We start from the raw sequence: 13,333 nt of genomic DNA, 5'->3' as shown, positions 1-13,333 counted from the left end.
CTCAAAAGTTACTGAATTATGCACAAATGTAAGCAGATGTATTGCTGTTCATACAGTAAGTGAAATGGAGTAACTTAGCATAATCACATTAGGTAAAACTGCCAATAGACGTTGTAATAAAGCATGTTACTCTAGGGACAAGATTCTAATTTCAATTATTCTGGCACAAATACAGTGATTTTTGTGGGATTTTGCAAGATTTCCTTGAAACTCATTAGATTCAGGCTCTGACCCACTTATTACAGCTGGTGGCAGCACCCTGCCTTAGGAGTACTCGCTTTTATCTGTATTCCATATACACCAACTCTGTGTGTGGATACTCACCATTTGTTGCATAGCAGGCTTGTTTTGCTTATTCAAACATATTTGTTTTCCTTTCTTGTTCCCAGTTTATTCTCTGCTTCAGTTTTTACCAGTGGGAACCCATGACTTATGGAGCTTACCACTACCCAGGCTGGTCCATGGTGCTCGGGTGGTTGATGCTGGCCTGCTCAGTCATCTGGATCCCAGTTATGTTTGTGATAAAAATGCATCTAGCCCCAGGCAAATTTATTGAGGTAATTCTTCTGTCTTTTTGCTGTTCAAAAATATGGCCGCAGGAGACTGTCTCTTTTATTTTACATTGATTTTTGTGATATTGAATGTCTAATACTGCTAAGATTACTTTCTGGTAAACTAGTTACTGTGTTGCAAAGAGATGCTCAATTGATTCAAAATGCAGACCTTCTACTCCTAGTTTCTCAAAAAACACGATCCTAAATTGTGGAGTGGTTTGTTTCATGAGATCTAGACAAATTTAATGAGGTTTTGCATGGCTTTCTTGGAAGAAAGATGTTCTAGCTTTGCTGGCCTTCTTGCAAAAGCAGAGTGTAGCCATAGGAAGCATCAGCAGCTGGTGTGTATGGTGCTCAGGAAGCCTGGCAATCAGCACTGGGAGAGGTCCGTCAGGAGTTGCCTGTGTGCAAAGTGCACACAGGTGTTTGGGCACTGGAGTCATCCAGGATGTGCTTCACGAGGCTGTGCCACTCGCTGAAGTGCAGGAATAAGATGTAGAGCAAGAAGTCCTTTCATGCATCTCAAGCTACTCGTTATAAAACCTAGCTGGCAATCTTTGCTTTCACCCTTCATCTCTTTATTCCTCTTGAATAAGCTGATCCTTTCTGGCACCTGGGCTTAAAATAATTCCAGGTGGCAATTTATTTTTAATTTAAGTTTCTTTTGTTTATTTTGCTAATTGGATTCCTGACACTTCCCCCACTGCTTCAGAAACGTGGTGGTCACCTTCTTCTCCCCATCCCTGTGTTCTGTCCCTGCCTGTTCCCATCCTGCTGGCTCCTCAGTCCCTGGCAGGGTGTGGTACAGCAATGTCAGCATTTCATCCCTTCCTTGCCTTGCTCCTGTCTTCTGGAGAAGCCCAGCGCCCTTTTTTAGGTCTTTGAGGCTTTCTCGGTTCTGCCTTCTCATCACTGCCTGCTGCTTGTGCTGCTCCCACCTTGAGAGAAGGAACAGACACTTGGTCCCCTTTTTGTAGCTGCTTTTGCAGTTCAGCTTCCCTGCAAATCCCACCGGGGCTGTTTCCTGCTTCAAAAATGAAAAGGAGAGAAAATGTACTAAAATAGTATAATCTTTCTGGTCTCTCAATATGTCACACTACACATGCCTAAGGGAAAAGACCACGCTTCTCTGCTTCCCACAGAGCAAAGGAATTTCATAGGAGAGGAATTTTCACAGTGGTGGGACACCCTAGGGAGTGCATCCAAGCACGTGATTGGCAGTAGGCAATGAGGCCACTTGTCTAAAGGGCCATTCAGCCCTTGTGTAGAGCAGATTGGAGTGCCCGGGTCAGGAGACAACTGCTCCTACTGGGAATGAGCTAATGTGCGACTAGATTTACTTGGTCCTTGTCTCATAAGCTTCTCTTGCTGAGACAAATGGTTCTGCTCCAAAACTTCTAATGTGTAAAAGTGGCATACATATTGCCACAAAAATGGGGTGCTTTCCTTACTGCCTCTCCCGGTGTGCACCCAAAGAAACACCCAAGAGCTGGATCTGTTTTGAAAGGGCTTCTGCTGAAGTTATTTCTAGTAGTCTGGTATCTCCTCAATACTGAGTCTGCTACATAAAATTATTATGGTTGATTTGGGAGGTAAAAGTTGCAAACTGGTAATTAAGCAGAAATTAAAATAACTGATCGAGAGGTCTGATTCACTTTATTAGGTAATAAACATATAATTATTCCCTCTTAAGTCATCAGAAATATGTTTTCTTTCCTTTTTATCTGTGAATGCACCGATCAAATTATATATTCAATAAAGAACTCAGTGGAAAGATCAGAAAATTTTCATTGTTTGCCAGGTTGACATTCTCCTCTTTCTTTATTCCCGCAGATAGAAATGAAATATTTTGTCATCTCAAAATTAAAATCTTTGTTCATTCATAGTGATATACTACTTTTTGGTCATTTGTATACATTTGGGAAATATACTAAATAGAAATCCAATTATTTTAATGCATTTAGCCACTGCTTAGACCATTGGGCTAAGTAATTGTGCACGTGTCCTTCAGTAAGAGAGCCTCACAGTCTGTAGCAGTGGTTCTGAGCTCCCCTCACACGGTGCAGGGGAGAATGTATAATTAAAACCTGGGCACTTTATCCTCTATTAATCTTGAAAACTTTGTGCAAAACAAATGCTGAGCAGTGGAGCATTGCTGGGCTGTCATCAATAATCTTAAATGAGCCTATTCTCACTTCTTCTGCATTGTAATTCTGCTCCATGACACCAAATGAGACTCTCTTTTCTCTCCCCCACTGCAGCGGCTCAAGCTGGTGTGCTCTCCACAGCCTGACTGGGGCCCGTTTCTGGCCAAGCACCGTGGCGAACGTTACAGGAACATGATTGATCCGCTGGGAACCTCCTCCCTTGGACTTAAACTGCCAGTGAAGGATATGGAATTGGGGACCCAGTGCTAATAATTATTACAAAAGGGTGGCAATAACATTGTCAGGCTTCTCTGATTTTTTTCCCCCCACTGTTTCTTCTTTTCTTTTCCGCAGTGCCTGAAAGTGGTTGCTTAGGAAAGCAGGATTTACTGTTGCATGCTGTAGGGAAGGCCTAACTAGACCACTTCCAGGTGTAGGTGATGCCCGTGACGTGTTCTGTACCTGGTGACATAGCAAAAGCCCTGTGTGGGACAGGTGACATAACCAGGTGTTGTCAGGTGATGTAGGAATAAACAAAACCAAACCTAAAAATCTTAAGAGGAAATGATGTGCGCAGTTTGACCCATTTCCCACAAGCACCCTTGTAGCAGGTGGCTGTGATGGGACTAGGCTTTTGCTACCAGTGTGTTCCAAGGAAAGTTCAGCCCTCAAATATGATGGAAGTGAGCAAAGATCTCCTGAAGCCCTGATGTAAATCCAGCATAAGGCTCCTATAGCAATGGGGTTGCTTTTTCTACACTGACAGCCAACCTTGGCCCATCAGGTCTGCACACCTCCTTTATGATTTATACTAACTTGGAGAGATTGTTATGTTATTTAAACAAGTGGAGACCCTTGAAACAGCACACCAGGAAGCAATATGTGGGGTGAGAACTGAAGCACAATAATCCATTTGATCTTTTCAAGTAGAAAAATAAGAACAAAATCTTTAAAAATGATCAATTGAGACTGGGACTAAACTGCATTTGAGTCTAGAAGTGGTTTGGAAATGGTGCCAGAATTAGTTGTATGGGCATCACTGTTTAAAGTCCTGTCATATGTTTCATTTGATAATTTGATATCTGTCATTTCAACTAGGAATGCCTCAGTTATACAAAGTGTCTGAAAACTTGCTCCACGCCAAGTGCACCTGTGGTTTTACTCACTTTACTCCAATACTCTGAACATAATTTTCCTTGTTTCTCTGCTTTTGTTTACAGTATCTCCTCAAGAAGCCATCATATAATTTGTGCCTAACTTTGTATTCTTACAGTGGTAAGTGTAGTCTAGTTACCACCTGAAAACAGTTATTAGAAGTTAGATGTGCTGTTCAACTTTGTGACTCCCCATTAATTTGCCTATAAGCATCTTTATATAACCTGTAACCTTCAGAGGGTGTATTCTTCTCTTTCAACCAATGGGGAAATAGCAGGACCCCACTTGTCTATATATTATATATATAGCACGTAAATTCTTCAAAGCAGTATTCTCTCTGAAACGTGCATAGGGTATTTTTTTCATTAAAACATTTGCATTAAATAAAAACCCCCAAATCCACAATAATTAACCACTGCAGTCATCCATACAGATGCAACAATAGATCTAGAAAATGCAAGGGTTGGGGGGAGAGGACAGTTTAGTAGATGGCCATCATAACATTGCATAGCAGTAGGACATCCTAAATCATTACATTTTAGAAATCAGATATAAGCAGTCATATGAATATTAGACTTATGTAGTTTTGTTACCTATTGGGCAGAGTAAAAAATAGAGCTTTTTAAGAGTACATTTATTTACCTAAATAGAAAATTAGCCCAACTTATTGTAAATGCACTAGAATGAGGGAGAAAAATATATCTTCAATAATTGGCAAAATTAACATTTATTATCTTGTTATATCCTATACATACATATATGATATTTTTTAACAGTGATCAGTGTTCATGCAGTGTGTGCTAGTGATGTTTTTGTCCCTATAAATATCTTACCAATCAGTGTAGAAATGATGAGCTTAGTAGTTTAGCCAGTTTTTTCCTCCCCACAGACACTACTGTAGTAGCCTGTAAATGGTTCTTTCCTTTCAGGGGCTGTTTCTATCCCGTTCTTTTGTCTGTCTGTCTTCATATTACAGGGTCTCAGGTAAATCCTCAGTTCATGTGTGTCCGTAGATCAGTAGGTGTGTTGTTTCATCCCGTTGAAGAAAACAAAAAACTAAACTTTACAGTAACACTTCCACAAATTGTTAACTCCTTTTCTCTGTGTGTGTGTATATATATATGTATATGAAATATATTACTCATTTTGCTGAACTTCCTCTTTCATGGGGCAATTAGTGTTGCCAGTTCTAGGCACTGCTGGAGACCTTTAATCCTCACACAGGACAAGTGAAGCACTATCAGGGGTTGTCACCCAGGGCAGGGACGGCAGATTCCACAATATTTTACACTGACGCCTGAATCTCCGCTCCACGGGCTCTTGTTGGTCCCTGTCTCACACAGCAGCAAGACAGGACCCTCCTGTGAGCTTCTCTGCCTTAAAGCTGTTCCCCTTTGCTTCAGCTTTGCCTGCTGTTTTAATAAAAGACTTGCTATTCTTACTTCTGGCTTTTATTTTCCTGACAGAGGCAGGTTTGAGAAGCCATGCTCTGTTTGACCTCATGAAGGTCTACAAGGATGAGCTGGAAATTTGGTTACCACATCTAGGTGGGGCTGAGGGGCCTTCCCTGGGTGCAGAAAGGAACCTATTGATTCTGTGATTCTAAGTCAGCACCTCTCTTGGGAATTATGCATTTCTGTTGGGATAAATCGTTTTGGGTCTCTCTTGACCAACACTGCCTCGTACCTCGGTTTGATTTTTGGAGTCCAAGCCAGTTTGTCTTCGCCACTGATGTCACTAAAAACCAACAACAAATATAACAAATACCCATAGGTTTGGTCCTCTTTGAAAAAGAGAAAACACAGTCAAATAATTTGAGAGTACTGAATCCTTTCACTTACCAGCTTGTCTCAAGGCTTGCACTGGAACTGGGATTAACTCATTGCCATAAAGTTCCCTCAGTGTAAGGATGTCAGCTACTGCCTACCTGAATTATGAAAGAGATATCATTTGAAGTAATACTGCTGGGGTATGATATCTTTTGGCTTGGATTACCAAACCAGACTGCATGTGAAATTGCAACTGAATTGCTTTCCATGATTTATGTAATTAATCTGCTTGCTTTTAATTTAGATGTTGTTCCTGTGCCTGCTAAGTCATTAGCACAGGATTAAGCTTGAATTTGAAACTCTGTAAACAGATGATTGTGATTTTTTTGCTTGCTGATCTTTGTCTTCAGCTTTGACCCCATAGCTAGGCTTGCAAAAACCTTTGGAAAAGGGGAGAAATGCATATAAAAATCACAGAAGATGTGAAATTTTCACTGTACGTGAAAAGCAGGGGTTTTTTTTGGTCACATGAGACTTTTTCTAAAGTATTTTACTGTTCAAATCTGAAAGTTGAGATTAAATTAACCAGCAGTGTCTTCTTTAACTGAGAAGTTACCTTGAAGTTTGGGAATGCACTTCATTTACCATGTTCTAAGGAAAGTTTGCATGTACTTTGATAATTTTCTAAAAATAAATTTAGTAACTAATAGCATAACAGTAAAGATCTTTAAAAGAAAAAAAAGGAGGGGAAAAAGCCATATTAGTAAAAATGTGATGTATGTACTTTCAGATCTATCTATCTTGTGAGTAAAAAATGTTTAAATTTGGTGAAATTATGATGCATATTTTTTCTTTGAAATTAAATTGAATTTCTGGATGAGCTGAGATGCATTATTGTATGCATTAAAGATTATACCTAATGCAAATGCTTGCCATCTTCAAATTCTTTGGGGTCTTCCTAGTGTTTTTAATATGCAATGTTCAAAACCTGTGTTTCAGCTAGACAAGGCAGCACTTTGTTTCCAAAAGAAGGGTTTAACAAAATGACCTTTAATTGAGAAAGACTTGGATTGTCTTTATCTGATGTTTCAATTGAGTCCAAGTAGTCTTTTGATTCGTTTCTGCTCCACTGACCACATTAGATGTGCCTCCACACTGAAGATCATTGCTTCTGATACACTGTGTGACTATCTCTTGCCATCAAATTCCAACACTGATTTTAAATACCTTTGGTCTTTTTGTTATGTACAGTTGTATGGATAATATGACTTCTTTTTGCCTGTGTTAAAGCAATGTTTATGCATGGCAGTCATTGGTCTCCTGTTGGTTTCTTATTCTGCAGCTCCAATTCTTCTTGCAATCAAGGACAGACTTGTAGGAACTATGGGTTGAAGACAGCAGAGCTTTCTGACCAGAGGCATCCCAGAAAGCTTCTCTGTTCTGCTGTTGCAAGAGACACTTGTTGCTTGGTTTGTAGTTAGATAGTGTGCACATAAGGTACCTGTAAGATGGTCAGAGCTTGATATTCCTGAGGGTCTCAGGTTGGTGACTTGAGGTGGGAGGGGATTTCTGCCTTTGTCACCCTCAGGCAGCCTACCACTAAAGAGAGAAGGTTTTCCTGAGGGGTTTATCATAATGTGAGAACTAGGTTGGATCTTAATGCTTGCAATATTTTTATTTGCCCATAACATTTAAATACATCTTCAGGTAACCATTTGCCTTATAGCTATCTTCCATTGCTAGGAAAATTGACTAAAACATGTTGTTATCTGTCCTTCATATTATGTAGTATTACCTTGTAAGGTAGATGCTTGGCTGGTATAAATTGTCACAGCTTTGTCTGGAGCTGTGACAATTTACACCAGCTGAGAATTTGCTCCCTGTGTCCTATGGCACTTTATTACAGACCCATCGCTGATGGGTTAAATCTTAATTACTTGCGTAATGTCATATATAAATATATATATATATATATTTACAGGCATTCTATGGGGTACTGCTGCCTATGGATAAAGATTTGTACCCTAACCAGATCATTAAAATTTTTGCATTAGCTGTATGTGCGAAAGATATATTGTTACAAAGAATGCATCATACATATATCTCATGTAGTACATATTATGTTGCTGTATGTTGTTAATTTCAGATATCATTATTCTTGAGGCCCTACCTCAAATTTTGTATTTATGTGTACAAATGCAATTTATTGTATTGTATATTTGCCTAATATATTTGGATGTGATAAATTAAAATTATTCAATAATGTATGGGCTCTAAAGACTCTAAATAAATGTCCAGTGTTTAAAACAGAAATTACATGAACTTTTCTGGTGAATGAAATGTCTCTTTTTCCACCACCTCCTTCTCCACCTAACACACACCACAAACATCATTCTTACTTAACACACAGCCTTAAGGTATCTGCAGAATTGATCCATTTGATTGTTAGAAACATTGAGCAGCAACTGGAAACAGCCCTCCTGGGAAATGGGGATGTTGCACAGCTGCAGAAACAAGTATCATTTAAATGGCTGGTTTCTTAGCTATTGAGTGTTCTGTACCTTGTGGAACAATTGATTGCTTAACAGAAGACCAACTGGATTTGCTTAAATCCTTCTTATCCTATCAATTCAATCATCCCAAAGGTTGTTAACTGTTAAAAACAGGAGAGGTTCATATCTACTGGAGATGTAAATGGAGGGCTGAAAGGAGGAGCAAGTGAAGAAGGAAAGTGTAAGGAACAGTTTGGGGTGTTATCATACCTTGTGTTTGAAGTTGAATTCCTGCCATGCGGTGAGGGCCATGTGCCACAACGCTGATTTGGAAAGCAGGTTCTTCCCTTCCCAGCCTGCTATGGAAATGGTACTTGTCCAACCTGTTTCACTGTCGGCAGACATGAGCTTTAGAGAAACTTTCCCCAAATACAGTAGCTGAAGCACGATGTCAGGACGTGTCATCAAAAATGGTAACACAAGAGATACCCGTGCCAAGTGCATGATTCATTTCAGGCGAGGGTCTGAGCCTGAAGACTCTAAGCTACATAAGACTCTGCTCTATATCTAAGTGGCAGGACTGTTTCACCACTTCTGGTACTTCGTTCTGTCTTTAAGCTTGCATTTCTCTGAAAAGTGCCTGCGTGGGTAAAGGAGCTGGTAGGACCTGGTGATGGGAGACTACAGTCACTCTTTGCACGTTATCTGTGCAGGCAGATTTCATTTTGGGGAAGTCCAAAGTTACCAGCAAGCATTATGAGAGTCCTGAGAGAAAGCTAAGTGCCACTAATACCCTTATCAGGAGGAAAAACTGAGGCACATGGAATGTGTCAAACACCCAAAATCAACCAGTGTAAGTCAATGATACAACACACTGATTTTGGGAGTAAGAGAGAGTCATTTGCTGTCACCATTAGGCATCTACTGCATCAAATCTTTAAACTCATGGGAACAGATAAAAATCCATGTCCTTTTAACTTGGTTGTATGGATTCACCATGGCCACAATTTAAACCAATGCATGTTACTTAACAACTGCAAGAAAGGCACATGTTCTACTACAGTGCTCACAGGTTTGCTTAGTCTGAAATAGTTTTACTCTTTTGGTGCTGAAATTCCTATGGTCAGCGTGGAGGTTGAAGGACACACACCAAATAGATTATTCAGCTGTAAAGTTTAGTTTAGACTTCTCAGTCTTCGAACATTAGCTAGCCATGTGTTTGGGAATTAAAAATAGTAAAAAAAAAAAAAGAGCAGTAGGTATTGCTCCATGACTGTGTACAGAAGTAGAAAAATGATTTCTCTTTGTAAGGTTTCACTCTGATGTATTTGTTAGTTACCTAAGTAATTATAAACTCTAACGTGGATACTTTTAGCCTGCTGAACTGATTCTATAGTCCTTTACAAGTATTTGTCAGTGGGTAAGGCAAACACGGAGTGTAGTAATCCCCCCTCCCTTTCCACCTATTCCTCTTCGCAGTAATTGGGTGTAAGCGCTGCTGCTAATTCTTGCCCTCTACTGGCGGCAAAGCAAACTTGGCTCTTAGGGATCTCAGGTATCCCCGTGCAGACAGGCTTTCCAGGGACGCAAGCCTTATTTGTGAATAGAGGAGGTTTTCTACCCCATGAGCTACAGGTGGTGGGCTTTGTTTTTCTTTTATTTTTCTTATTTTTCTTATATATATATAATTTTTTTTCCCAGGTGGAAGCACTGCTGTCTCCCAGCGTTTGCTGTGCAGCTGGCAATGGAGCCCACACGTACTAAGGTACCCGTGAAGTAATAGTGCTTTTAATTGCATTTTAGCTGCGGCACGCAGACAGCCCTGAAACTGCTCAGAGAGACACTGGGCCCGCCCAAAAATCCTTCCTCAAACTACAAAATGTCACAAGCTTTGTGGCTGGCAGGACTAATGGTTTAACACCACACAGTTAGCAACTTCATAATAATTTAGGTCAAAACCAAGATGCATTCAATGACCAACGGAGAGTGCAAGAACAATATTCATAGGAGTATTATCTGAGCTGAAATCCAGCTCACTTTCCAGGACAAACGTTTCACTATTGAAAAGTACCTTCAGATTTTTTTTTTTTTATTGCTATGAATATTCAGGAACACAGTTCTTATCTGGAAGTCAGGCTTTTCAGCTATTTATACTTCCCATAAGAACATACCAGAAGGTCAGATTTTCTGGTGATAAAGGAAGATGATTTGTTGCCATTAGGGGACGTGTAAGAATAGTGTTGGCTGTAAGAAGGGGATTTCTTGTTTTCCATCCATTTGCCCTATCCTTTCTCCATATGAGCAGCTGAACATACGTGCTCTCCAAATGCTCTCCAAATGTGTGATCATTTGGGCATTGAGCTGGACTACAGGAAGAGCCACAACTGTGGGACCAGCCTTTTTCAGAGCACTCACTTTTTACCAAGCTTCTTGTGCTACTTTTGCAGTACCTGTGGGCTTTTGGATGCTTATGGTGAACAGAAGAACAAACCAGCAATGGTTAGGATATTCTTCATCCATGAGATTGCTCAAGATGTGTTTGAAACTGGGCTTTACAGCTGATAACATGGTGCAAATTTTTGCATGTACCCACAGTAATTTTTTTATAAATGGCATTTAATCCAGACTTAGGTTAAACAGATCTGTCTGAGAATCATCTACAACCAGTTTAAATTGTATATCCACTTAAGACTCTGCATCAAGTGGAAAATGGAAAACTTGAATTAGATTCAATTTGGTGTCTAGATAGACACAGGTTTTACTACCAGATAAGCACAAACAGATCTAAGCTAACAAGAATTTGATATACAGACCTGCTCCACAAAAAGAAATCTCTAGAATCAGATAGTAACTGCTATGCAGAACACTGATGTTTCCAGGATGGAATAGAGGGGTGTGTCTTCACGTGCTGAGGTACCATTGCCTCTTTGTCTTGTTGCTATGGTTATGTAAGTGTCGGTGTACATCCACACACACTTGTATACCATGTGTGTACCCCTCCTCACGCCCCGTGGCTGACAACAGGGCACCCTAGCCAAAGGGAAGAAGCTGCAAAGTTACAGTCGAAGAAAAAAAGTTGTTTTGGTGCACTGGAGGTAAATTACTGAGGTGCTTTCTGAGTGGCCACCCCAGAAGTTTCCTGGAGTGCATTACCTTGCTGGCAGCCAGGAACAGCTGTTTCCAGACATCTCACTAATTAAGTAATTAGGCAACCAAGTCAGACTGTTTGCTCTTGCCAATGTAAATGTGTATGAATGCAACTGCACCCCTAAGATGGGCATGATTTTTATGGTATCATCCTAACTTTGTCCAAATGTACAGCTTATTATTTAACGTTTAAGATGGCTGGAATCTGCACTGTGCAGCACAAAATCACGATGAGGGGAAGCAGCACAGAGGATGATCCTGGGGCTTTGAACTGTACATCAACTGGAAATCTCACTCTGCTCCTGTTCGGTAGGGTGGGAACATCATCTGGGGCCAGTAAATTGTCCTTCAAAATTAAATGAGGTGTTCTGCAGGGAAGAGTCATTGCATATAACTGAGGCATGTGGTATGCTGTTCCTTGCCAAGGACCGAGCCAAATTAAAAGGCTGGAACGAAGAAATACTTGAAGACAGGTTTTAGAACAGCTATCAGAGCAGATTCTCATATGGCTCACGAGTATCTTTAAATACTTTACCTCCCTTTTACACGTTAGAGACATGAAAGCGCAGTTACGGGAGTTCAGCAAGGACATGCAAGAAGCCGAGGAATGGCACAGGTTTCTGTATTATATCTCAGAACTTCTTTGTGTTTATTCATACGTGGCATAAATTATTACTACGAGTAAATAGTTAATGAAGGTTGATTCTTACGCCGAGAAGAAGGGGAGGTGCCCTGGAGCCGCCGGCGGAGCTGCGCTGGCCGCACCTCGCACCCGCCTGGGCCGCGGGACGTGCCGCAGCGGGCGGCGGGCACCTCTCGCTGGGGGGTTCCCGTTCCGGGGGAGCGGGCCGGCTGCGCCGCGCGGGGCTCCCCCGCTCCGCTCTGTGCGCGGCCGTGGCCGGGCGGCGGCGCTGGCGAGGCCCGGGGGGGCCGCGCGTCACGGCGGGGGGCGGGCGGGGAGCCCCCGCTGCGGGGGCGTCGGGGCCGCGCCTGGGCAGCGGGCGGAGCCGCCGCCGCCGCCTCCTGCCGGAGCCGCTCCGCGCGTCGGAGGCTGCGCTCGGCTCCGCTGGGCTCGGTGCGGCTCCGCAGCAGCTGCCGGCGGGCGGGGAGGGAGCGAGCGGGCACCGCCGCCCGCGCCCGCGCCGATGGGTCTCCTCCTGCTCCTCTGGGCGTGTGCGGCCGCCGCCGGGGCAGGTGAGGGGCCGGGCCGGGGTCAGTGGCGGGGCCGGGGTCCGCCCCGGTCGCCTCCCCGGGGAGCGAGGGCCGGGCCGCCGCCCGGAGTGTGCCGGCGGCGGGCGGAACTTTGCGGGGAGGCGGCGGGGAGCGGGAGCCGCCCCGGCCGTGCCGGCAGGCGCCGCGGCGGGGCCGGGCATCCCCCGCTGCGCCGAGCGGGGCGGGCGCGGGGATCCGCGGGGCGCAGCCGGGCTCGGCCCCGGCGGGGCGGCCGCTTCGCGGGGCTGGGGCAAGACGTGGGAAAGTTTTGCGAGAGCGGCGTGCGGGCTGCGCCCCGCGGGGAGCGGGAGCGGGGAGAGCGGCGGGCGGCGCGGGGTCCGGGCGGGCGGTGCGCGGTGGCGGCCCCGGGCTCTGTCTGGGCGGTGCGCGGAGCTGCCCGCGGTACCGGGTGGGGGGCGCGGCGGTACGGGCGGGCTGCGAGCGCGTTATTCCAGCCGGTGCCGTGCCGGCTCCGGTGTCTCTCCAGCCTTGCGCGACCCAAGTACCGCTTCTTGTTCCTTGCGAAGGCTTTGTTCTTGGTCCCCGGGTACCGCTCCTCCTCGGTTGGAGCTGCTGAGGGGCACGTTTCGCCGTGGTGCTTGTAGCTATTCTCAAGGAAATCACCCGGCACAATTATCAGAAGTGCAAATGAATTAATGTTTTATAATTAAATCCTTATAGTAATTATAACCTCATCAAAACCTACAGAGACATGCGGCATAAAAATAGTTGGAAGAAAATACCCCCCGTCCCTTTCATAGTGGTGTTACCCTTGATAGTGCACACAGAGACTTTAAATGGTCAACAGGACCCAAAACTCTACTACTCGGAAAGTTCTTTGTATGCAACAATTGCCA

The 13,333-nt window shown here is 43.6% G+C and overlaps 2 protein-coding genes across 5 annotated transcripts in view; both read left to right on the top strand.

The window, feature by feature from the left end:
- SLC6A5 (solute carrier family 6 member 5) overlaps positions 1-7,943 on the top strand; it is a 33,872-nt gene extending 25,929 nt beyond the window's left edge. For both annotated transcript variants that reach the window (XM_010412651.4, XM_019293745.3), the window contains exons 15-16: positions 390-557; positions 2,816-7,943. In XM_010412651.4, coding sequence (XP_010410953.3) covers positions 390-557; positions 2,816-2,971 — 324 coding nt within the window. In that variant the 3' untranslated portion in view covers positions 2,972-7,943. The remainder of the gene's footprint in view (positions 1-389; positions 558-2,815) is intronic.
- A 4,364-nt stretch (positions 7,944-12,307) lies between these two features.
- The window catches only part of NELL1 (neural EGFL like 1), a 297,795-nt gene continuing 296,769 nt past the window's right edge, over positions 12,308-13,333 (top strand). For all 3 annotated transcript variants that reach the window (XM_039552597.1, XM_039552596.1, XM_039552595.1), the window contains exon 1: positions 12,308-12,458. In XM_039552597.1, coding sequence (XP_039408531.1) covers positions 12,410-12,458 — 49 coding nt within the window. In that variant the 5' untranslated portion in view covers positions 12,308-12,409. The remainder of the gene's footprint in view (positions 12,459-13,333) is intronic.

Source organism: Corvus cornix, chromosome 5 (genome assembly GCF_000738735.6).
Source record: "Corvus cornix cornix isolate S_Up_H32 chromosome 5, ASM73873v5, whole genome shotgun sequence".
NCBI classification, from domain to species: domain Eukaryota; kingdom Metazoa; phylum Chordata; class Aves; order Passeriformes; family Corvidae; genus Corvus; species Corvus cornix.
The sequence above is the reverse complement of the archived record's forward strand: the minus strand, read 5'-3'. Positions and strand labels throughout refer to the sequence as shown.